Source organism: Toxorhynchites rutilus, chromosome 1 (genome assembly GCF_029784135.1).
Source record: "Toxorhynchites rutilus septentrionalis strain SRP chromosome 1, ASM2978413v1, whole genome shotgun sequence".
Taxonomy (NCBI): domain Eukaryota; kingdom Metazoa; phylum Arthropoda; class Insecta; order Diptera; family Culicidae; genus Toxorhynchites; species Toxorhynchites rutilus.
Genome location: NC_073744.1, coordinates 150157387 through 150181390, shown reverse-complemented (window position 1 = coordinate 150181390; position 24004 = coordinate 150157387). Strand labels below are relative to the sequence as shown.

The window sequence follows — 24004 nt, the reverse complement described above, 5'->3', positions numbered from 1 at the left end:
GAACAGTACAGCACGCCAAAAACAACCGTCAAACCTGCCGGTATGTAACGACAACACTCGTCCAATTGGTGGTGTAATAAATGAAATCCCACCACAGGGCCAGTTATTTAATGCAAAGATAGGAGGTGAAACGAACAGGAGACGTTATGATACTAGTAATATTATGAGTCACGACTATGTGCTAGGTAGACAGGTGTTAGCAGGAACAAATGGCTTGCAAGGCAATGTACCGTCTTCGCAAGCTGGGATTCAAGAATTCGGTTCTCGATATTATTTTTCACCTACACAAAATCATTCATTTCTCCAAGGCTCACCCAATCAATATTCCTTCCCTCCTGGACCATCCGGTAACAGTCTACCACAGTCGTATCCTCCGTCGAACTCATACCTTTCTCGGACCAACCCTTCAATGCTCCGGGTAGGTCCCACTCCGAAACAGTTAGCAGCGCGTCAAGTTTTGCCAAAGGAGCTTCCACCATTTTCGGGCAACCCGGAAGATTGGCCACTTTTTATAAGTTCATTCAACAATTCAAACGACGCATGTGGGTTCACGCACGCGGAGAACTTGATGCGACTCCAGCGGTGTTTGCGTGGTCCAGCTCTAGATGCTGTTCGAAGTAGGCTTCTATTACCAAATTCAGTGCCGCAAGTGATATCTACGTTGCAGACACTATATGGAAGACCGGAAATACTTGTGTACGCTCTTCTGAAAAAAGTTCCCGCCCCAAAATCAGAAAGGCTGGAGACTTTGATAGGATTTGGTATGGCAGTTCAGAACCTCTGCGATCACCTGCAGGCTGGTGAGCAAAGGCTCATTTGAACAACCCCACATTGCTTTTCGAGCTAGTCGATAAGTTGCCGTCAAATCTCAAACTGGACTGGGCAATGGTTAAACGGCAACAGCCGGGAGCTAACCTTCTCACATTCGCTTCGTACATGTCGACGATAGTATCGGCAGCCACCGAGGTCACGTTGACGGTGGACACGAAAATCCCTCATCATCGGATGAAGGAGAAGAATTACTGCAATTCTCATTCTGCAGAAGCTACTACCTCAGATAGTCACCCGAAGCCGGTGGATAACAGTTTCGGCATAAAACAATGCCTGATATGCAAAGATTCACAGCACAGAGTGAAAAGTTGCGATTCTTTTAAAAAATTGACAGTTGATGAGCGCTGGAAGTTGGTGCAAAAATTATCACTTTGTCGCATTTGTTTATTTTCTCACGGGAGACGTCCGTGCAGATCCAAAGAGCGCTGTCAAATTGATGGGTGTGAATATCGGCACCATCCTTTGTTACATTCTAACAAAAGGACTATGAATACGGCCACTTCGAGTAATACTGCTGTCCAGAACCATCATCGAGTAGGCCAAGGGTCACTATTCCGCATAATTCCGGTGACACTCTACGGACAGGGACGTTCAATTACGACGTTTGCGTTCTTAGATGACGGCACATCAGTTACGCTTATAGAGAGTTCCCTTGCCGAAGTCCTTGGCGTGGAAGGTCGTTCCAGTAATTTGTGCTTGACTTGGACCGCCGGCGTCACTCGATGTGAGCAAGATTCCAGACAAGTTTCACTGCAGATATCCGGTGGTCAACGGCAGCGGAAGTACGTAATTGCCAAGGCGCATACCGTAAAGAAATTAGGTTTACCAAATCAATTCCTATGCTACGAGCGCCTGATTGGAGCCTACCCGTATCTGAGAGATTTGCCGATCCAAGATTATCTGGATGCTGTTCCCAAAATTCTTATTGGTAACGACAACGCCCATCTCGCCGTTGTTTTGAAGAGGCGAGAAGGAAAACAGGGCGAACCTATCGCCACGAAAACTCGTATAGGATGGTCAATACACGGCCCCACCCTATCGAATAATAATCAAGGTTTTAATCTACATATATGTCAATGTACGGAGAGAGACGAGGCGTTACATGAATTGGTAAGGCAATATTTTTCATTAGAGAGTATGGGAGTAGCAACTCAATGTACACCAGAATCAGAAGAAGATTTACGAGCAAAGCGTATTTTAAATAACACCACCAAGCGAATTGGATCCCGATTTGAAATCGGCTTATTGTGGAGGTTCGACGCGTTCGAGTTTCCCGATAGTTTCTTCATGGCAAGGAAAAGGTTAGAGTGCCTGGAGCGGCGAATGATTGTAGATCCACAGCTGGGTGAAGCTGTGAAAAAGCAGATTGAAGACTATAAAGCTAAAGGCTACATTCAAAAGGCGTCCCAAGAAGAACTACTTGAAGCAGATCCTCGTAAAATCTGGTATTTGCCTCTCGGAGTAACTATCAATCCCAAGAAACCCGGGAAAATTCGCATCTTCTGCGATGCATCCGCCAAAGTAGATGGCGTTAGCTTAAATACCATGCTGTTAAAAGGACCTGATCTACTCGTACCGTTGAAAACTGTAATCACAGGGTTTCGAGAACGGCCAGTGGCAATATGTGCCGATGTTAAGGAAATGTTCCATCAGATGGTTATGAGAAAATGCGATAGACAAGCGCAGCGAATACTGCTGAGGGAAGACCCTAAACAAGAACCGCAAGTTTATTTTATGAACGTAGCCACCTTTGGCTCAGCTAGCTCGCCGTGTTCAGCACAATTCGTTAAAAATTGTAATGCCAGTGAATATAGCGAACAATACCCAGATGCGTCTGATGCTATAAAACGTAAGCATTACGTTGACGACTATCTGGATAGTTTGGACAACGAGGAAGAAACTATAAAGAGAGCGGAAGAAGTAACGTTCATCCATTCAAGAGGAGGGTTTTTAATCAGAGGTTGGATGTCCAATTCGGAAAAAGTTATTCGGAAGTTGGGTGAATTAGAGTCCGCCGAAGTGAAGGAGTTTGCAAATGAAGTCTCTGGTGGATCGGAAAGAGTTCTTGGAGTCATATGGAAACCCCGTGAAGATGTGTTCACGTATTCGGTAAAATTTGTAGACACTCCTGAATGGCCTACCAAGCGGGCCTTATTGAGAACCGTGATGAGTCTCTACGATCCGTTAGGATTCTTGTCTCATTTTATAATCCACGGAAAAATCATCATTCAGGATGTGTGGCGAAGTAATACAAACTGGGATGAGAAAATACCTGAAAAATTGAAACAACGTTGGAAACAGTGGGTGGATCTTTTCTCTGCATTGGAGAAGACGAGAGTACCGCGATGCTACTTTCCGGGGCAGCCTACTTCTGAACTCTCGAACATCCAATTGCACGTATTCGTGGATGCTAGTTTAGTGGCATTTGCTTCTGTTGCGTATCTACGAGCGGAAGTAGCTGGTTTAGCACATTGTTCACTGGTGGCCGCAAAATCAAAGGTGGCTCCACTCAAACTAACTTCAGTGCCACGATTGGAACTCCAAGCTGCGGTTCTCGGTGCTCGATTGGTGGAAGAAATATGCGCGACGCACACGACGCAATGGCTGGGTTCGAGGACGAGTTTTGGGCGTACGTGCCGGTCCAGATGGTCGAGTGCGTAAGGCATGGGTACAGACTACTGCAGGAGTTCTTCTGAGGCCAGTAGCAAAGCTGGCTGTATTAGATCTGAGTCCTAGTAAAACTGGTCTGGTGAGAGCTGACCAGTGTTACGGTCCGGGGAATGTTACGGCGTTTGAGGAAGAATCAGCAAGTCCCCTAGTTCCCACAGTTGATTGTGTGTGAGTCGTCCAAAAATGACAAGGTAGAAATGACAGATGGTAGAAAAACGATAGTCGAAGAAAAAGAAAGTAGATTGAATTGAATAAAGAAAGTAAATTTAAGGCATACGATAATAAAAGAATAATTGTTGAACTAAAGAAGATAAGGCAACCAAATGTAAGTAGGAAATGAAATGAAATATTTACGTTTGAACTTATCGAAATAAATAGCTTTTAGCAGTTTCCATAAAAACGCTGCTTTTCTGCTCAAAGGAGAGCTCTGATAACTTCTCGTTCAACAACCTTAAAAAATCAATGATATTAATTGATGAAACTTTACAGAAAATGAAGTACAATGAATTTTTTTTGAGCGATTGATGCCGGCGCGTGAAATAATTTCGAGAGAATCGCGTGAAAAAAGATTGTCTTTTCATAGGCGCGTGCTGGTCACAACCGCACTCGCAGAATTTCTCCTCCCAACGAGACGACGATACGCATATCGCGTAGTTTCGAGAGAATCGTAAAAAATAGCGTAATTTCGGGAGAAACGCGCAGGAAAAAACGCGTAAAATAAATTCACGGAAAAAAATCGCGTAAAAAGAATCCAGTATATTATTTTCTCACGCTGAAGGTCACGAGTTCAATTCTCACTCCCGACATTCTTCCAAAAATGGAAGTAAAAGTGACGAACCAGCCAAATGAGTTGAAAATCACTATAATACAGATAAAAAAAAAAAAAAAAAAAATCCAGTATATTACTTATGATTGGTGCTCCCTTGGCCGAGTGGGTAGCGTAATAACTAACATGCCGGGTGTTCGGGTTCGATTCCCGTTCTGGTCGGGGGAATTTTTCGTCAAAGAAATTTCCTCCGACTTGCACTGTGATCACGCGTATTCTAGAGCTTGCCACTCAGAATGTATTCAAGGCGTGTTATTTGGCATAGAAATCTCAACTAAGTACTAATTAAAATGACGCAAGTAATACTACGTTGAGACGGCGAAGTTCCTCTAGGAACGTTAGTGCCATTGAAGAAGAAGAAGAAGAAGATATTACTTATGAATTATTTAGTAACCGATAATTATTTTTCATTTTATACAATAATTTATCATTGAATATTTATTAGTATGACTTATGTTTTCCCATTAATTAGCCCCTCGTATACTCGAGCATACGATTACACAGACCGAGAGGCAATAATTCTGGTTTATAGAGAAATTCCAAATCAGTCTAAAACAGCCAATTTTGACGTGGTCCTCTCCGGTATCCGTGGTCCTCTTGGTACATATGATGGAAGTCACCTAAAATTACAATTTATTATCATATGACCAATTAACATTACGTCTGATTTTTTAAAAGGGCGTATTTAAAATCATTGATCTTTCCTTTAAAAAATCCCAAATCAAAATCGAGCTGTCTGACTATAATATGATGTAATACGAATCCGAATGCGACATTCATCCAAAAGTAAAACTTACCAAAATATACTATTTGCAGCTACATAAGATTAGAAGTTTATTTCATATTTAATCCTGATAAGCGTTATTCATCACTTTCATACACTAACTGGTATCCAAAAAATCGTATATTGCATGGAGAAAGCAAAAACGGGAGAGAGAGAAAGAGAGAGAGAGAGAAAGAGAGAGAGAGAGAGAGAGAGAGAGAGAGAGAGAGCGGCGTTGCGTACTATATTTTTCAAAGTTATGAAAATTTTTTAATTTCGCTTTTATATTGGTAAAATTATTTATTCTGTATAAATGATGGACTTTCAAATTCGATTGCGAACATTATTCAGTCATTTGGATTACGGGCCAACCCCAAACCAGACATAAAAAACATCATAACAAATTAAAAAAAAATCACCGAAAAAATTATTTTTAAAATTATAACTAATTTTTCTCAACAACGTACTTTTTTTTATTTTCAAAAAAAAAAGATTTACAACAAGTCGTCCATACATCGAAAGATGGGCACTTTTACAGGGAAAAAGTTTTTTTAACGACAACTTTTCCATGTATTCTTTGAAAAAATTACAACTAATCCTAATTTTGTTTAAACTTAAGGTAGCGATATAGAGTATTCGATAAAGTTTAAAATCTTATTAAAATATGAACTTTTGGCGAAGACGTCAACTTTCAATCTTTTATAGTTTCGCGAATGTTAGGCGTTTTTGTATTTTTTGTATGGAGACCCCTAAACAAATTGTATAAATTCTAGCGGTTCACACGTTCTTGACATGTTTCTAAATAGAAAAAAAATAGAAGAGCATATAAATCACGATAATTTACACATAAAAATGTTACGTATCTAGCATTAATAGTAATTTTTCAATGAAAAACATGAAAAAATTGTTGTTCGAAAAACTTTTTCCCTGTAATAGTGCCCATCTTCCGAAGTATGGATGACTTGTTGGAAATTGTATGGGCTTTTCATATCCATTTTTTCAGAACTTTGAAAAAAACATGTTTTCGAAAAAAATAGTTTTAATTTTAAAATATTTTTTTTTCAAAAATTTGCTTGGTATTTTGCAAAGAAAACATAAATAATTTCCTACATTTCATTCTTCGACTAAATTTTGTAGGACTGATAGATTTGTGACAGAAATTTTTTGAAAATTTTGAGTTTTTTTTCAACTTATTTTTCGAAAAATCTTACTTTAACACTAGATTGCCCAAGGAAGTCATTTTGACTGTTTTTAAGTTTCAATTAGGAAAACAACTATGCATATAATGCCGCATGTTTATTAGAATATTGTGACTTTTTGTACAACATAAAAAAACGTTTATTTATAATTGCAGTTACTTCCCTCTCTTTCATTTCCGGTACATACATATGTGTTATAGCTATATTGCCCAAGAGCAGTCTGCTTGGGAATTTTAGATAATCAAATGACTCTCACTATTGAATTGAGTGAATTTATTATATGAACAGTTCGGCTTTGTATTGGAATGACAATTTTCATTATTTTTCGATAACCATTACATGATACCATACAAGTAAATGGTAAATTGTGGACTTGGGCGTATATTTGATAAGTTTTTTAATTTCTGTAAAGCTAAAGTAGTACCTTTTAAGCCCCCTTTTGTACAACTTCTATGTAAGCGACATTGACAATTGCCTTACACAAAATTGCAGCTTAAGACAACTTGCACATGATGGAGTAGTGGCTGTCGTAGGATCATCCGACCTGCAAGAACCCTTACAAGATACTTTGACAATTTTTCAACCTGGGCCATTGGGCTAGGGATCGAATTCTCCACGGAGAAAACAGAGATAGTGATTTTTTCTAGGAAGCATAGACCAGCAAAACCAAAGCTTCAACTTTTGGGTAAACCGATCACTCATGCTATGTCATTCAAGTATCTTGGGGTCTGGTTCGACTCCAAATGTACTTGGGGGGCCCATATTAGGTATCTGAGTAAAAAATGCCAACAAAGAATAAACTTTCTCCGTACAATTACCGGCACCTGGTGGGGAGCCCATCTCGAAGATCTTATAATGTTGTATCGAACAACTATTCTTTCAGTGATGGAGTATGGCAGTTTCTGTTTTCAATCAGCTGCCAAAACACACCTCATTAAACTCGAGCGAATTCAGTATCTTTGTCTCCGTATTGCGTTGGGATGTATGCCCTCAACGCATACCATGAGTCTCGAGGTTTTGGCAGGCGTACTCCCACTAGAAGATCGCTTCAATTTATTATCTCTTCGGTTCCTCATCCGGTGTAGGGTTATGAACCCATTGGTGATCGGAAATTTTGAGCAGCTGATCGGGCTAAATTTTCATTCTGGATTCATGACTTCATATCATGAATTCATCTCCATGCAGGTTGATCCTTCTTCGTATAGTGATGGTTCCAGGTTCCAGAAGAATTGTGAACCAATATTATATTTTGTATTTGAATATTGCGGGACTGTCAACAAACTACGTAGCTTTACGTCAGATTGTTGAAGAAAAGCGTCCACTGTTGGTCCTCTTGTCGGAAACACACATCGTTGAAATAGAATCGTTTGATCAGTATAGTATTCCGGGATATAATGTTGCTGCTTGTCTATCACATTCTAGACATACTGGCGGTGTTGCTATTTATGTCAGAGAATCAGTTCAATTCAATATTCGCCTCAACGAAGTTATTGATGGAAACTGGTTTTTGGGCATTACAGTTGAACGTGGCATGAAGATGGGTAACTATGGTGTTTTGTATCACTCTCCAAGCTCAAGTGACCAACGTTTTGTTGAAATTTTACAAAATTGGCTAGAAATCTTCCTTGATTCCAGCATATTAAATATATTGGCTGGTGATTTCAATATCAATTGGCGTGATAACCATAATTCAAACCATTTAAAGCGTTTAGCAGATTTTTTCAATTTAAAACAAACAGTAAATGATTTTACGCGTATTTCCAGGCACAGTGAAACTTTAATTGATCATGTTTATTCCAATTTTGATACAGTTTGCTCTGTCACTGATACAAATTTAAAAATAACCGATCATGAGACCTTAGTTATTAATGTAGTAGATAATTTCGTTAATAACGATGATTTTGTGAAATTAAAGTGCTGGAGGAAATATTCGAAACATGCCGTCTCGAATCTTGTGTTGAGAAGCTTGGATTTTCCATTCGGGACGAGTAATTTAGATGAATCAGCAGCTGTTCTAACTGATGTCTTGAAAACGTGTACCAATCGATTAGTTACGCAACAGTTTGTATGTGTGAAAAACTCGAACAGCTGGTACAATTTGGATCTTTTGCGTCTCAAACGTAAGAGAGACAGGTGGTACAATAAATTTCGTAGAACTAATAATGAAAATCATTGGAATATGTACACGAACGCGCGCAATAGATTTTCACAATCTGTTAAGAAAACTCGTTGTGAATATATTCAGAGGAAGATTGAACAGCATCAAAGCAACAGCAAAGAGTTATGGAAAATTTTGGAATCCCTTTTGAAACCTAATAATAGCAAACCGCGATCCATAACTTTTAATGGCACACTTGAACAGTCTGAACAGATAATAGCTTCTAAATTTAACGATTATTTTGTCAATAGTGTTTCATTGATCAATCAATCTATTGAATTGGTCGATGAACCTGATGAAATAAAACAGCCGATTAATAGTAATTGTAGTTTTGAAAGTTTTCACCCAATTACATTAAATGAACTTAGAACTATTTGCTTTTCTTTAGGAAAAACGGCTGGAGTAGATAGTGTTAATGCTAGAGTTATTCAAGATTGCTTTCATGTTATTGACTACATCTTGCTGGACCTTATCAATAAATCTTTACTAACTGGGCATGTACCTCAGGTGTGGAAAGAATCCCTGATAGTCCCTATTCAAAAGGTTGCTGGAACGATTAAAGCCGAAGAGTTTCGTCCCATCAACATGTTGCACACATTAGAGAAAATATTGGAATTAGTTGTTAAAGGCCAGCTGTTGGAATATTTAAATCATAACACTTTGCTAATACCAGAACAATCGGGATATCGGGAAGGTCATTCCTGTGAAACCGCATTGAACTTGGTGTTAGCAAAATGGAAAGATAATTTAGAATGTAAAGAGACCATCATTGCTGTTTTCTTGGATCTAAAACGCGCTTTCGAGACAATTTCTAGGCCCTTGTTGTTGAACACGATTAAGCGCTTTGGAATTACGAGTACTGCATATAAATGGTTTGAAAGTTATTTGTATGACAGAACTCAACGGACTATTTTTAAGGATTTCATTTCCAGCCCCGTAGGGAATAATCTTGGAGTACCTCAGGGAAGTGTATTAGGGCCCATTTTATTTATTATGTACATTAATGACATGCGACGAGTTTTACGATTTTGTGATATCAATCTTTTTGCAGATGATACTGTATTATTCATTGCAGCTAATGATTTAAACCAGGTCGCGTCACATTTAAATGGAGATTTGCATTCTTTAAGTAGATGGTTGAAGTATAAGCAATTAAAATTGAACATAAGTAAAACGAAATACATGGTAATCTCGCGAAATCGTTCAAATGAAAACGTCTCTATTGTTATTGATGATGAGACTATTGGTCGCGTTCGGGAAATTAAATATCTTGGCGTGATTATTGATGACAAACTCAAGTTCAACACTCACATTGACAATGTCATCAAGAAAATTGCCAAGAAGTATGGAATCTTATGCCGATTGAAAAACGATTTAACTATATGTAGCAAAATACAGCTATACAAATCAATCATCTCTCCTCATTTAGACTTTTGCTCTTCCATTTTATTTCTGGCCAATGAAACACAAATATCGAGATTACAGCGTTTGCAAAATAAAATAATGCGGTTGATACTAAAATGTAACAGATTCACTTCCTCATCTTTAATGTTGGACGCTCTGCAATGGTTATCCGTGAAGCAAAGGATTGTTTATTTAACTATGGTGTTCATTTTCAAAGTAGTTAAAGGTTTGCTGCCTCGATATTTGTGTGATCGAGTTGAAAGAGGAAGTGACTTTCACAGTTATAACACAAGAATCGCGAATGAATTGAGAACACCCAATTTCTTGACATGTGCTTCACAAAATTCGTTGTATTTCAAAGGTATAAATGTGTTCAACTCGATGCCAAGACATATTAAACGTGCAACAACACTTACAGAATTTAAGAGGCACTGTATTCACACGTGAAAGCTGTGTTTCATTAACAGCCGACCGATATATTTTTAAATTTTATGACGAAGATTGTTACTGACGAAGTTTTATACGAACGGATAATTTAATGTGGGATTTTTTTTTTGCAGTTTGTTTTTAATATTTTCAATTAACCTGACGAAGTTTTTTTGAACGGATTATATTTTGCAAACTACTTAATATTTTAAATTATCTTTTTTTAAATTTGTATTTATGTCCTCTCTATTATGTCCGTCATGATCCCGGTGATGATGGACTATTTTTATTTTTATTTTGTTGTTTTATATTATATTAGTTAAAAAAAAAAATAAAAGTAGTCTACATAAGTTTGAGCGTCGCGCGCGTAACACAGATATAAAGGATATTAAATTGAAAGTTTTCTAAGTGCCGGTCTAGAAATTTTTCTCGATTTCTCTGGATGAGGATATTCATAGTCAATCCAATACAAGGCTGGCGGTTGGGCTTGTGCTCTGGTGGACCACTCGGCTGCAAGGGCCTCGTCGGGACCGTATCGGCTCTGTTGCGGACATGACCGAGTATTGGCTTGTCATTTGACATTGCAATTTTTTTTGAACTTATATCTGTAAATAAAATCAGTTAGTTTTTTTTTGTTTGCCTAACTGATTTCAATGCTGAAAAAAATTACTAAATTATCTTTTAGATAACTCGTCTTGCTCAAATCTCTGTAGGGGAAGGAGGCGGGACCATCATCATCATCATCATCATCTATATTCCCAACCGTGTTTGTTTTCCTGACTACATCAATTCCTCGGTACATGAACAGATCAACTGTTCATGAAGGAGAAAATCCATGGAATTCCAGATTATCATCGATCGGGAATCGTTCCTACGATCTTCAATGCAAAGTATGGGCGTATCAATTGTGATAATATGTACTTTACTGATGGGTCCTCTATGAATGAGTCCACAGAAATTGGAGTGTTCAATGAATTTTTTAGCACCTCCCACAGTCTTCAGAATCCTTGCTAAGTGTATATTGCTGATTGGCAGAAATACACTGGGCGCTGGACAGCGTCGCCTCACGACCTGTTGAACACTTACATTGTAACGGATAGTCTTAGCTCTGTCGAAGCTATCCGTTCAGTGAGGCCGGAAAAGCACTCGCCGTACTTCCTTGAGAGAATACGAGAAATTTTGAGTGCTTTAACCAGACGCTGTTATGTCATTACCTTTGTCTGGGTCCCTTCACATTGCTCAATTCCGGGTAATGAGAGGGCTGACTCATTGGCAAAGGTAGGTGCAATTGAAGGCGATATTTATCAGCGTCAAATCGCCTTCAATGAATTTTATTCTTTAGTTCGTAAAAATACCATCGCTAACTGGCAACGTAAGTGGAAACAAGATGAATCGGGTCGGTGGCTTCACTCGATTATCCCTAAGGTTAGCCTCAAGCCATGGTTCAAAAGTCTGGACTTGAGTCGGGACTTTATTCGCACCTTCTCTCGACTCATGTCCAATCACTGTTCGTTAGACGCGCTACTCTTTCGTTTTAATCTTGCCGATGGCAATATCTGTGCTTGTGGCCAAGGTTACCACGACATCGAACACGTTGTTTGGTCGTGCGATTTATGTTTTGTTGCCAGATCGAATTTAGAAAACTCTCTTCGGGCCAGAGGAAGACAGCCCAATGTGCCGGTGAGAGATGTGTTGGCTCGGTTAGACCTTGATTACATGTCCCAAATATATGTCTTCCTAAAAGTTATCGATCTTCGTTTGTGATTGTCCTTATATCCTTATATTCTCCTTTTCCTTTTCCTTCGCGAGAAAGCAAATCCCTTCTTACTAACAATAGAATAAGGTGAAATGTAATTACATATTAGATATAAGATAGGCTTAAGAATTGAGTATGATGAATGTGAGTGCGAATGTGAGTGTGAACATTGTCAACATATCCTTATATGCGGTCCCTATCTACCGCACAAACATTTTTTTTTCAAAATGTGTACCGAATACGGTTTTTTAAAGCTTCTGGTGAAGTTTTGCACGATTTTTTTATGCGACTTTTTTGTGCGGTCCCTATCTTCCGACTCGAGACTTCAGACTTGCTATGGAATAATTAGAACAGTTGATGAACAATTATTTGCTTCATGGGCCAGATGCAGGTTTACCCTGTATATGCCAAATAAACCGGAAAGAGTTCTTGTTTCAATTCGCAGAACAGTTTTTAATCGAATTCAAAGCAACAAGACAGGAAAAAAACCATCTGAATATGAGCACGCACAAAGATCAACTGCAAAATTATCAGATGTAAACCATCCTAACAAACGCTAAATTTGTCAAATACGACTTTGCTGCAACTATAAAACAAAAATACAAATGATAATGATAAAAAATGTCAAAAGTATGCTTGTAGAAGATTTACGCATGAAAAGATTTCCGCTGTTCTTTGTAAAAAAATATACAAATAATAATGCATAATTTTTTTCCCAAGTGAAATATTTTTTTCCATTGTTGATATTTACTAATAACTTGTCATATAACTGTAAACAATATAACAAGTATTGAAAATTAATTTAAAACCAATTTTTTTACATATTATTTATTCTTTCGCAAAGCAGTCATTTTGCCTGCTTTTAGGCAATCTAGGTATATGTAAAGTTTCAGTCTTTCTAGAGTTAAAAACTATTAGATCTAAAAAATGTTAGTTAAAGAATAAAATGTAGGAAATTATTTATTTATTTATTTTTTTATTAATTCGTTTTTTTACAGGCTCAGTTACATAAGTTTAAAGGAGCCGAATTCTTAACTAAACATATTAACTATATCTATATATCTATGAACATTTTTCCTGAATACTATTGTTAATAAGGTAGAAAACCGATTACTCGCGGTAGACTCGAGTTTAGAAGGGTGAAATCTTTTTATCAGGAATAAGATGGGATATAAGGATATGTTGACAATGTTCACACTCGCACTCTCACTCACACTCATCACACTCAATTCGTAAACCTATCTTATAACTACAGTGGAACCTCGATTATCCGCGAGCGGATGAACCGCGGTGCGGATTATCCGCGAAAGCGAGTTTCATAGTAATTCTCGTGACCTTCTCGAAATTCGTCAGTAAGTGGTAGGCTCTTGCTCTTTTGTTTTGGTGCTGCCTTCCATATTATCTGAACGCTGGTGTACATGAGCTTATAGATGGATACTCCAATGATTTCTGTATTGATAGAACACAGTTTTCATACTGAAATATCTTTTTTTGTGTTTGAACCTCATTTTTAGTACTTTATTGTATATTTATTCAAGTCATTTATTTCTACAGGCTCAGTTACATATGTTTAAAGGAGCCGAACTCTTAACTATATTTTTATTAGTAAATTTCAACATGATTCCTTAATTCTAGGGTTAATAAAGTAGGAAACCGATTACTCGCGGCCGACTCGAGATTAGAAGGGTGACATATTTTCTTTTGGAAAAGGAGGGGTTAGTACTTTATTGTGTTATCCGCGATTTTCGTTATCCGCGCTGACTGTACCAGACTATTCCGCGGATATTCGGGGTTTTACTGTACTATGTATTTACATTTCAACTTATTCTATTGTTAGTAAGAAGAGAACCGATTGCTCGCGAAGGAAGAAACGGAGGGGATAAGGGTATAAGGACCAGAGCTTGGAAATATTGAGCTTGTTAAGCAACATTGAAAATATATTTTTATCAGTGTAACGCGTTTATTTTGCTTGTCGATGCTACTGTCATTCATTCGACGGCAAACAAATTTACAACTGTGTTCATTCATATTCATTCTGTGCTCTCTGAGCTTTCCTCAAAGCTCGAGTCATGAGAATTCATTCACATTTATTCATTGCCATTGAATTGTCAGGAATGTTGTGACTGTTCATTTTCAGTATCCCGATATGTGTGTGATTTTCTCATTGAGTCAGTGCCTTGCTTATTCAGTTGTTTTTGAAGTTACTCCGAAAGGGCAACGCAAATCGGTGGCGCAAGCGGAAATGCCAACAAAAGAGCAAGATCTGCATGCACACTCACAGCTAAGGATTGCTTAGGCTTGGACGGCGAGGGGGCATTCTGCAGAATCGATCCAAGCAGCGAATGCAAACTGTGTCAGCCAAAGCTGGATGTTGGCAATTTCATCCGCTAATCCTATAGCATAGTTTGATCCGTTTGCAAAAGGAAGCTCGAAATATTCCCATTGCGGTCGTGTCTTGGACACCACCATTTTATGTTCGTGTGTTCAGAATTTAAAAAGAATTAAATGTTTGAAATTTGAGTCAAGACGGTATTTTTTACATCGGAATTCTTCTTTTGAAGCATTTCTGACAAGTGGATTTGGAGCTGCATATTCACTATGTAAAATGAAAGCAATTTAACTGAGACGGAAACCTTGCATGCTTGAACAATTTAATTTATTGTCACTATTATGAGCATTCTGTACTTTCTTATCTTCCTCAACGAATTTCTCCGTTTCGTCAGTGTCCGAGAACGATGCTGATAGTGAATGAACTGGTATGTTAATGTCAATGAATGACAAAATTAGCGATATTTTGTTTTGCTCACATTCCGTGAACGCAGAACAGAACGAAAAACAGAATGAAAAATACTGGATGAATCAACTGTGAGTGGCTTGCTGTGATTGTGAGGTTTGGCGTTGGTTCATTTTCGGTATCCCGAATGCAATGGTATAATGATCGAATGTGGCCGGAAATTCTGCTGAAAAGATTGATGTGATACAGATATTTCCAAGCACTGATAAGGACAATCACACACGATGATCGATAGCTTTAAGGAAAACATATATTTGGGACATGTAAACAAGGTCTAACCGAGCCAACACATTTATCATCGGCACGTTAGGCTGTCTTCCTGAAATTATTTATGTTTTCATTAAAAAAATATCATCAAATTTCTCAAAAAAAAGGTTTATTGAAAAAAAAAATATTTTGGAATTTAAAATTCATTTTTCTCATATGTTTCTTTAAAATTCTGAAAAAAATTATATATAATAGCCCATGCAATCTCCAACAAGTCACCCATACATCGAAAGATGGGCACATTTACAGGGAAAAAGTTTTTCAAACAACAACTGTTTCATGTTTTTCTTTGAAAAATTACTATTAATGTTCGATTCGTAACATTTCTATGTATAAATTATCGCGATTTACATGCTCTGCTAACTTTTTTCTATTTAAAAACATGGCAAGAACATGTCAAACGTGAGAAAATAAACAAACACAAAAATGTAACGAGTAAAACATTATTTTTTCAGAGGTCTGAAATGCCTAATATTCCAGAAACTATAGAAGATAGAAAGTTGACGTCTTCGACTTAAGTTCATATTTCAATAAGATCTAAAACTTTGATAGTAAAACTTTGTCCCTGTAAAAGTGTCCATCTTCCGGTGTACGGACGACTTGTAGGAAATTGTAAGGGCTATTCATATAATTTTTTTGAGAATTAAAAAAAAACATTTTTGAGGAAATGATTTTTAATTTTTAAGGTATTTTTTTCTCAGCGAATTTTTTTTCAAAAAAAGTTTTGGTTTTTTTTTCTATGAAATTCAAATTTAAATAGTTTCCTACAACCTACATCCTTTGATTAGAATTTTGTAGGTGTTATAGTTTTAGAGTTATAGTTTTTTTTGTAAAAAATCAAGATTTTTTATTTGCTTTTTACTTAAAAGACCCATGTGTTCACACCCACAACGTTTCACTGCTATCTGAGATGGTGTTGCTAACGGCCAGTCGAGTTGGCATGAAATTCGTCATAAGAAAATATTGGACACGGTGTAAGTAGTCCATATTAGAACCGTATCAAACGCTCGGAAACTCTGCTCGGGGAAATTTATCAATTTCCGCGAGTAGACAAATAATTTGAGAATGCAACTTTATCTGCATTCTATGCCATGTAACTGTGTTTCATTTGATATGTATTGTAACAACTGTGCCCGAACAACCAATAATGCGAAAGAGCTACGCAATCGAAAACCTCAACGATAAATATTTGAGCAGGCGGCTCCATTCAATACTTCCAAACGAACCTCGACTGTACCAGGTTGGTTGTCCAGTTATCTAAAAATAAATACTGAACTACCTATGCGTGTTTATACGTGGGGGTAATAAACGTGGGAAAATCATCTTCGACCGAGTTAACCTGAAACAAATACGTATGTTATGCGCAATCGTCACTCTCCTAGTATAATCTCTCGAAGATGAGATATTTTTTGGTATGTTTCCACGTCACATGCGTGTTCGATGTAAGGTCAGCAGTTTCTGCTTGATTATCTGGCGCTCTGAGTTTACATTCGAACGTGGAGAGTTCTTTAAATTACGTTTGTATCTAAACATAGCTAAAGTGGATCAAACTCAAAAAACATCTTTATCCATCAGACTTTATACACCCACCATCTCACAGCTGATGATCGATCGACCTTCGTCGACAGGATGCTGGGAGAAACTCTCGCGGTCTGAAACCGTGATCAGTGTGTCGTACATCCCTTTCCCGCGGCATTCTATACTCATCACTCGTCATCGTCGTTGCGTTTAATCGTTGATTTTATTGTTTAGCTCATTTTTTTTATTGTGTTGTTACAACTATGCTTTGACAGGAGATGGGGCACCAGAGTCAGAAGTACTCAATCGGTCCCGTGCTATCCTAGCAACAAGACGCTTCGTTGTGTGAGCCCGCGTGAAAACCCTGCTGCATTTGTGGCATATTTCCGTTGGTCAGTCGTTGGGTTGTTGCCCGAGGTCACTACCGCATCGCGCGTTGAGTGTTTATTACGGGGTTTTTAATAGTGATTGTAGTTTTAAAATTTAGTGTGTGAAATGTTCGTGTAAAAACGTGTTTACTGCGGAGGGAGATGCATGGTTTTTGGTGAACCCAAGAAAAATATTCGTCGGATTTGTATTACTGTAAACGTTCATGAGACAGGAATAAACGCCAGAAAGATGAAGGATTACGAGGATGAAGAGGTATAGCGGGGGTTTGTTTGTCAATTACAAATTCAGATGGTGCTAGTTCGCGAGACAGTGTTTATTTTGCTGTTGTGATAGTCACGATGTGTTCATTATCGGGATAAAGCTGTTTTTCGAAATTATAGGAGGAGATTACAGCTTGAGGAATGTTGTCAATAAGTTCTTTTAGCTACAAGGTTTTGATTCAATAATACATTAAACTGTGTAACAATAATTGACCCTATGAATTTAAAATATGTTCCCCCGTTCACATTTTCACTATTTTCCGTGCGGGTATATAGCCCCATTGTTTGTATTTATCTATTTCGGATTGCTTTGGGTGGTATAATCCGGGTCATAATTGTTTGTTCATACCGTTGGAGGGAACTGATTGGTCTTTGTTCGAATCGTACACGATTCAAGCGAAAAAATCAATACTATATTCTACTATCCAAGACAAGATTCAACAAATGTAGAACTTTCTCACTCCATATTTCCCTGATGCGGCTATCGTTTCTTAAATTCAATATGTTAAAGTGTGTATATATTCTTCTTCTCTGCGACACCTTTGGCCTCGATGACCCGATGCTGGTATGACACCTAGAAGAGAGCGTGAATCTGAATATCACTTGTGTGTAATGAGAAAGGAAACGGAGGGAAATGAATTTTATTCAATTTGTATAACTTTTTTTTCTCTCGATCCTCGTCTTCCCGACGAACAGCGTGAAGCGTTTCTGCAGCTGGTGTAATTCTACTCACAGATGACGACTGCTGTCAGTGACGACATCATACCGTTTCCGCAGGATTGCAAGCTCAAATGAGACATGTTACGGTACAAGGCGTTTGTAACCACGGCACTGATAAGTCATTTATATTGCAATATAAACTATTTACCGGTGACGAAGCGCTCTGTAGTGTTATAATAATGCATTCAAATAATGAACAAACCACATTTTAGTAAAATGTGTGAGAAGATCCTTGGAACTATCCTCTGATTTGTCTAATCATCCGTTTTCTTGATAACAAGTTCGTTTCGCACTTGAAATATATTACAATCATGTTTAGATACGGTCAATTCGCAAAATGCGAATGTTTGGAACGATTCCGAGAGTTCACGGGTTTTTACTAATATTTTATTTATGTTATGCGCCGAGCCCAGGTGAATACAAATAGGTCAGATAGAGACTCTTCTGATTGTACTCGTGGCGAAAAGAATGGCATTAATAAAGGAAAGCACTGCAAATTTTCCGCGAGCATGCAACGTGCTCCACATGGGGGAAGCGGAAGCCCAGCTCATTGAGCGGGGTGCATATGAAAGGTATTGCGTATGATAGACGTATTTTATGCGTTTTCGATTACGACAGTATAAGGGTTCGTAAAGTAGTCAATGATCTGGGTGAAATCCTGGACTCTAAACTCAGCTTCAAAGAGCACCGTAATTCAGGCCTACGCAGAGATACTGACGCATTGTATGGAACCCGTATATTTTCGAACACGAAGAACGCTTAGCATCTATCCGGAAACAATTTCATTTATGTGCACTTCGTGAACTGAACTGAATTTTATTTCCACTTCCTTCATATGAAGCGCACTGAATGCTCATCAACATCGAAGCACTCAAACAACGCCGAAACATTGCATTGTTTTTTTTAAATAATCTTATTTCGCAACGGACACATTAGGGTGGTAATGAATGGTAAAAATCCATCATCGAATTCTGAAGAACCTGCATTTTGTTGCCCCAAAAATGACCTGTGCAAAGTTTCTAGATCTGCGCTGAAGTAGGGGAACCTCTGTTTGACATCTTCGTGAACGCAGCGATAGTCTCCAGAACTGCAAACCTGGGATGCCTGGGATATTGGCAATCGGACATCTTCACAAAATGACCAGGGAAAAGAACTGAATGTGTAAATGTGTTTCAAATTGTTTATCCGTATCTGCATGTAAAATCAATTAATGTTGGTAGTAAGTCCATTGTAAACACATCTCACATTACATCACACATTATTAGAGGATAGCTGGAAGTATCAAAATATAAAGAATGAAAACGTTATATAATATAATAATAATAAGGTAAATGTAATTTGGAAGAAACTAAACAGCTATACAAGCAACTTGAAGAGAAATGTCGGGGAACAAATCAAAAAAATGAGAACAAACCGCTATTATTTCTAACATTTCTATCAATGTTGAATCATAGAATCTTTTCTAAACTAGAATGGAATATAAGCACAATTCTATTATTTTTCGATTTCTTTTTTTTAATGTCCACGTGGACAACAGGAGGAGGGGTATAGATAATGTCCACGCTTGTCCACGGATGTGGAAGGGGATGTCCACAATCGTGATATGTGTACAGCCCCTAAACAATGTACATGGTCGGCACCCTAGGGTACATTCAACAAAACTACTTCTAAGCCTGAATTTCTATATGCGCTATACGCTAACTAAAGGGTGTGTCACATCAAATTGCATCACGGAAAAAACGCTGTAGAAATTTAATTCTTAGGAATTATATCTTCAGCTTTCGCTTATAATCAGATAAGAGTGTATAGATCACGTTGGCCATGCTTCACTGTAAATTTTTCGTAAATTTGGAAAAGTGTCGTCGAACGAAAAAGAGCGTCGTGAATTAATCCTGTGCACTCATTTCGAGAATCCGGAGTTTTCACATCGGGACATCGGTAAGATGCTGGGAATCGTCCAATCCACGGTCAGCAGAGTACTAAAACGATACTTCGAGAACCTAACCATCGACTGGAAGGTGAAGAACGGCAAAAATGGATGCTCCGTCAGTGAAAAAGATCACAAGCGCGTAGTTAAGCAGTTTAGACGTGATTCGAGAAATTCGGTCCGGGATGTCGCCAATAAGCTGAATTTGTCAAGTTCATTCGTCCAGCGGACCAAGCAGCGGGAGGGCCTGCGTACATACAAGGTTCAGAAGGCTCCTAACCGCGACGAAAGGCAAAACATGGTGGGGAAGACGCGAGCCCGGAAGCTGTACACCGAAATGCTGACGAAGCCGCATTGCCTGGTAATGGACGACGAAACCTACGTCAAAGCGGACTTTCGTCAGCTGCCGGGCCTGTTGTTCTTCTCCGCAGAGGACAAATTCAGCGTTCCGGAGGAGATTCGCAAGCAGAAACTATCCAAGTTTGCCATAAAGTACATGGTGTGGCAAGCGATCTGCTCTTGCGGACAGCGGAGCGCCCCCTTCGTGATGACCGGCACGGTAAACGGGCAGGTTTACCTTAAGGAGTGCCTACAGAAGCGCTTACTTCCACTATTGAAGCAGCACGAGGGCCCGACCATCTTCTGGCCGGATCTCGCTTCGTGCAACTATTCAAAGGACGTGTTGGAGTGGTACGAAGCCAACGGGGTCACCTTCGTGCCAAAGGAAATGAACCCGCCCAACGCGCCGGAGCTTCGCCCAATAGAGAAATATTGGGCGATTATTAAGCAGGCCCTCCGGAAGAACCCAAAAGTTGTCAAATCGGAGGCGGACTTCAAGAGAAAATGGATTTCTGTTCAAAAAAAACTACAACCTGACGTTGTACAGAACCTTATGGACCTTATGGGGTAAAGAGGAAGATGCGAGCATTCGGGCTTGGGCTCGAAGTATGAATAAAAAGAAAATGCCAAAAGTTGTTTAATAGTTTTTATTTTACTGTCTAAAATTTTCAAAAGGATCGGTCTACTGGGCGAATTTCTACAGCGTTTTTTCCGTGATGCAATTTGATGTGACACACCCTTTAAGAACGCGCAACTTGTTCCCAGCGAAAACATATAAAACAAATTATCCACATACTTCACTTAGAATAACGTTACGATTTTTGTCATATGTTGATTCTTTGAAGAAAGATCGTCATGATGTTTAATGAATAAAGATATGACGATGTTCAAAAAATAAAGTAGTCATGTGTCGAGGTTGTGTTACTTTGTAATGTGTTAGGGGTATGTCTTGTGTTACGTAAGGAGAGGCAGAGGGTCCAAAATGTCGTTTATGTAATCCGAATATGAAATCGAGAGTTTCGTTTGAATACAGTTATTCGAATTATTCGAAAACAAGCTAAATACCAAAACTAAGCAGCAGTGGCACCATAGAAAGTCTATATGGATGTTGACGAGGTTAGCTTCAATCAACTACTAGTCAGGTAATGTGAAAACTATGACCAAACAGAAAAGCATGAGCCTACCACTCACTGACAAATTCCGGGAATGCCTGTGGATTTTCTATGAAAATTCGCTGTCGTGAATAATCCGCACCGCGGATAATCGGGATTTTACTGTAATTAATTGAATTTATCTCTACCCTGTAGTACACGGTATGCCGTTATTATAGAAAAATCTGTGTGGTCTTCGATCGACCTCAAAAAGGTGGTCCTAAACCGACCCTCTGTATTCCTTCGTATTTATTTAACACGTTCACTCAGGTGTTCATCATCAATGACTAGCACAAGGCTAACTTATCGGGTGGCGCTCACTACCGTGGGAACGCATTTGATTGTGCTATTATACATCTTTGAGCATGCATTTACGTATTTAAACATGTATTTACGTTTGTGTTTGTTTGTTGGAATGAGTTCCGTGACCGTCTTGCGTGCGGTGCAGTCAAGCCTCCTGATGGTGCTGTTGTTGTTGGTGGTAATCGTGATGATTTCGAGCCAGCGGAAACAAGCGATCGGTGTCGACAGCTCGTTCACCAAGGCGGTCGACTACGAGAGAGCCATTACTGATCATGCGTTCCCACCGCAACTGAATAGACCACCTGATTAATCGCAGCAGGTACAGTGATTTTGTTAGTTACAGTTCATTTTCTGGCGGTGTCCATTCTGCTCAGTTACCCTCAAGCACAATGAGCGATGACGATACAATGAGTGATCCGACATAGAATTACTTCGGAGTGAGCTGAAAGATGAAGAGAGATTTTCATGCTGTAAAAAGAAGGGATCGCCGCGGCAAACGGGAAAATTCGGTATATTTACACTTTTTCTTTTATAAAGGCGAAAATGCAAGCCAGGCTGCTCAAGTTGTGAATGATGTTAATGGTGCCGATACTGTAACAGTAAAATGCATGCAATTATTTTTTTCAATTTAATTGTTTTTTTATATTTTTTAAATTTAAAAAGAACAAATTATTTTTTAGTGCAATACACTAAATTCAGATCTCTACAGTCAACAAATGAACCCTGTGAAGATAGCGATTGGCTAGAAACGTCCAGAATTGGTCAACAGAGGAGGGGCTGTGTTCCATCAGGACAACGCAAGGCCACACAACTCCGGGAGCTTGATTGGGATGTTTTAATGCTTCCACCATATTGTACAGACCTGAAATCAAGCGGACTACCACCATTTTATGCATTGTAAAAGAAATTGAGACAAAGAGAAGATTGTGAAAATCTATTGTTAGAGTTGTTCTCCAATAAGGGCCAAAATTTCTATTAGAGAAGCAATATGAAGCTACGTTTTTCAGAATTTCTGGGGTATGTTAAAAGCTGCATTTTTACATCGGGTAGTCAGTATCCGTTGGCAACATTTTCAAAAACATTGTTAAAAATTATGCTACGAGGGTAGGCTCATGCACAAGTCATGCACACATGCTTGTAATACACAAACTAAAAGCTAAACTTCAGAAGCACGTCTGTCGGCATGTGGAAGTATTATTTCTCCTCTACACGCCTGCGCAATTTGAAAGTGTTACTTACATTTAGTTTGTTTTGGTTGGTGGAAGTATGGTGTCGTTTTCTGGCGCTCTGTAAACGTGAATTAAACAATGCATTGTTATCGATTTTTTCACTACTGCTTCGTATTCTCCCGACTTTGTGCTTTGCGAGGTTTTAACACGCGAGCATATGATCAATAGCATGACTTCAAGATAAGGAGATTGAAGCGACAGACCGTTCAATCACCTGTCAAGCGCGAATTTGTGGGTAAATATTAGAAAGACAGTTTGTGAAGCTATGCCAGCAACAAAGGAGCAAATGTGAGCCGTCGTTCATCGTAGGTGGTCAAAACATCCAAATAAAGGTGTCAGAAATTGAACGATCTTTTGAGTGCCGAACATTGTAGAATGAACGGCCGCTTTATGAGCGGATACCTGACTAAGTGCTTTTGCAACACAACAGCTTGGTCACTTGAACCCAAACTAATAAAAAAAACTGGAGACGTTTAGATAGAAAATGTTATTCACTCACTAGAAATTTTTTTCACTCAGCCCAAATTGGATAAATTAGGAACACTAGCACAGAAATAACTGCTGGAAAAGTTGTTAATTAGTTCTTTAATAATTGATATTTGGTTCATACAAGTACAATTTTTTTTCAACGAGTGCCTCAGACGTGCCTCGTATGTCAATCGCAGACATAACACTCGTCAATCATTGAACACCAGCCAGCGGTAGAACCGGCTCGTTTCGGTTGCGTCTTTTCCCAAAATACCACACACAATTCACAATCACGCGTGACTATGACCCATGCAAGTATTTGTCATCTGATGCCGCCTGAAGCAAGCTCGTGTGTCAACCACAAACCATCAGACCAGCTGGTGCGAACGCCCAGATTAGATTTAGCCGCTGTTTGTGTTATCAATTACCAACGGCACGCAAACCAATTGCGTACATCCTCTTATTTCATTTTTGTCATGGGAATTTCTTACCTTTTCTCTTCCATATGTATCAATCAAATTACCGTTTCGTAGAGGATGGTAATTGATCAGCTACCTTAATGAATGACAACAAATTCATGAATCGCATTGTAAATGCGACTTCAC

At 38.7% G+C, this 24004-nt stretch overlaps 1 protein-coding gene and 1 long non-coding RNA gene across 4 annotated transcripts in view; one reads left to right on the top strand and one right to left on the bottom strand.

Annotated features, from left to right (window-relative positions):
- LOC129770347 (calcium-binding mitochondrial carrier protein Aralar1) overlaps window positions 1-24004 on the top strand; it is a 53692-nt gene that overhangs the window by 7746 nt on the left and 21942 nt on the right. The window contains exon 1 of one of the 3 annotated variants that reach the window (XM_055773101.1): window positions 16903-17254. The exons of 1 other annotated variant lie outside the window; for it this stretch is intronic. In XM_055773101.1, coding sequence (XP_055629076.1) covers window positions 17147-17254 — 108 coding nt within the window. In that variant the 5' untranslated portion in view covers window positions 16903-17146. Of the gene's footprint in view, window positions 1-16902; window positions 17255-24004 lie in introns of those variants that run through there. One more of the 3 variants, XM_055773112.1, reaches the window with a different exon arrangement.
- Window positions 21645-23999, bottom strand: LOC129770359 (uncharacterized). The gene is made up of 3 exons (XR_008742099.1): window positions 23891-23999; window positions 22222-22293; window positions 21645-22144 (listed from the first exon to the last, which is right to left on the bottom strand). It is a non-coding gene; the product is annotated as an uncharacterized LOC129770359 (long non-coding RNA).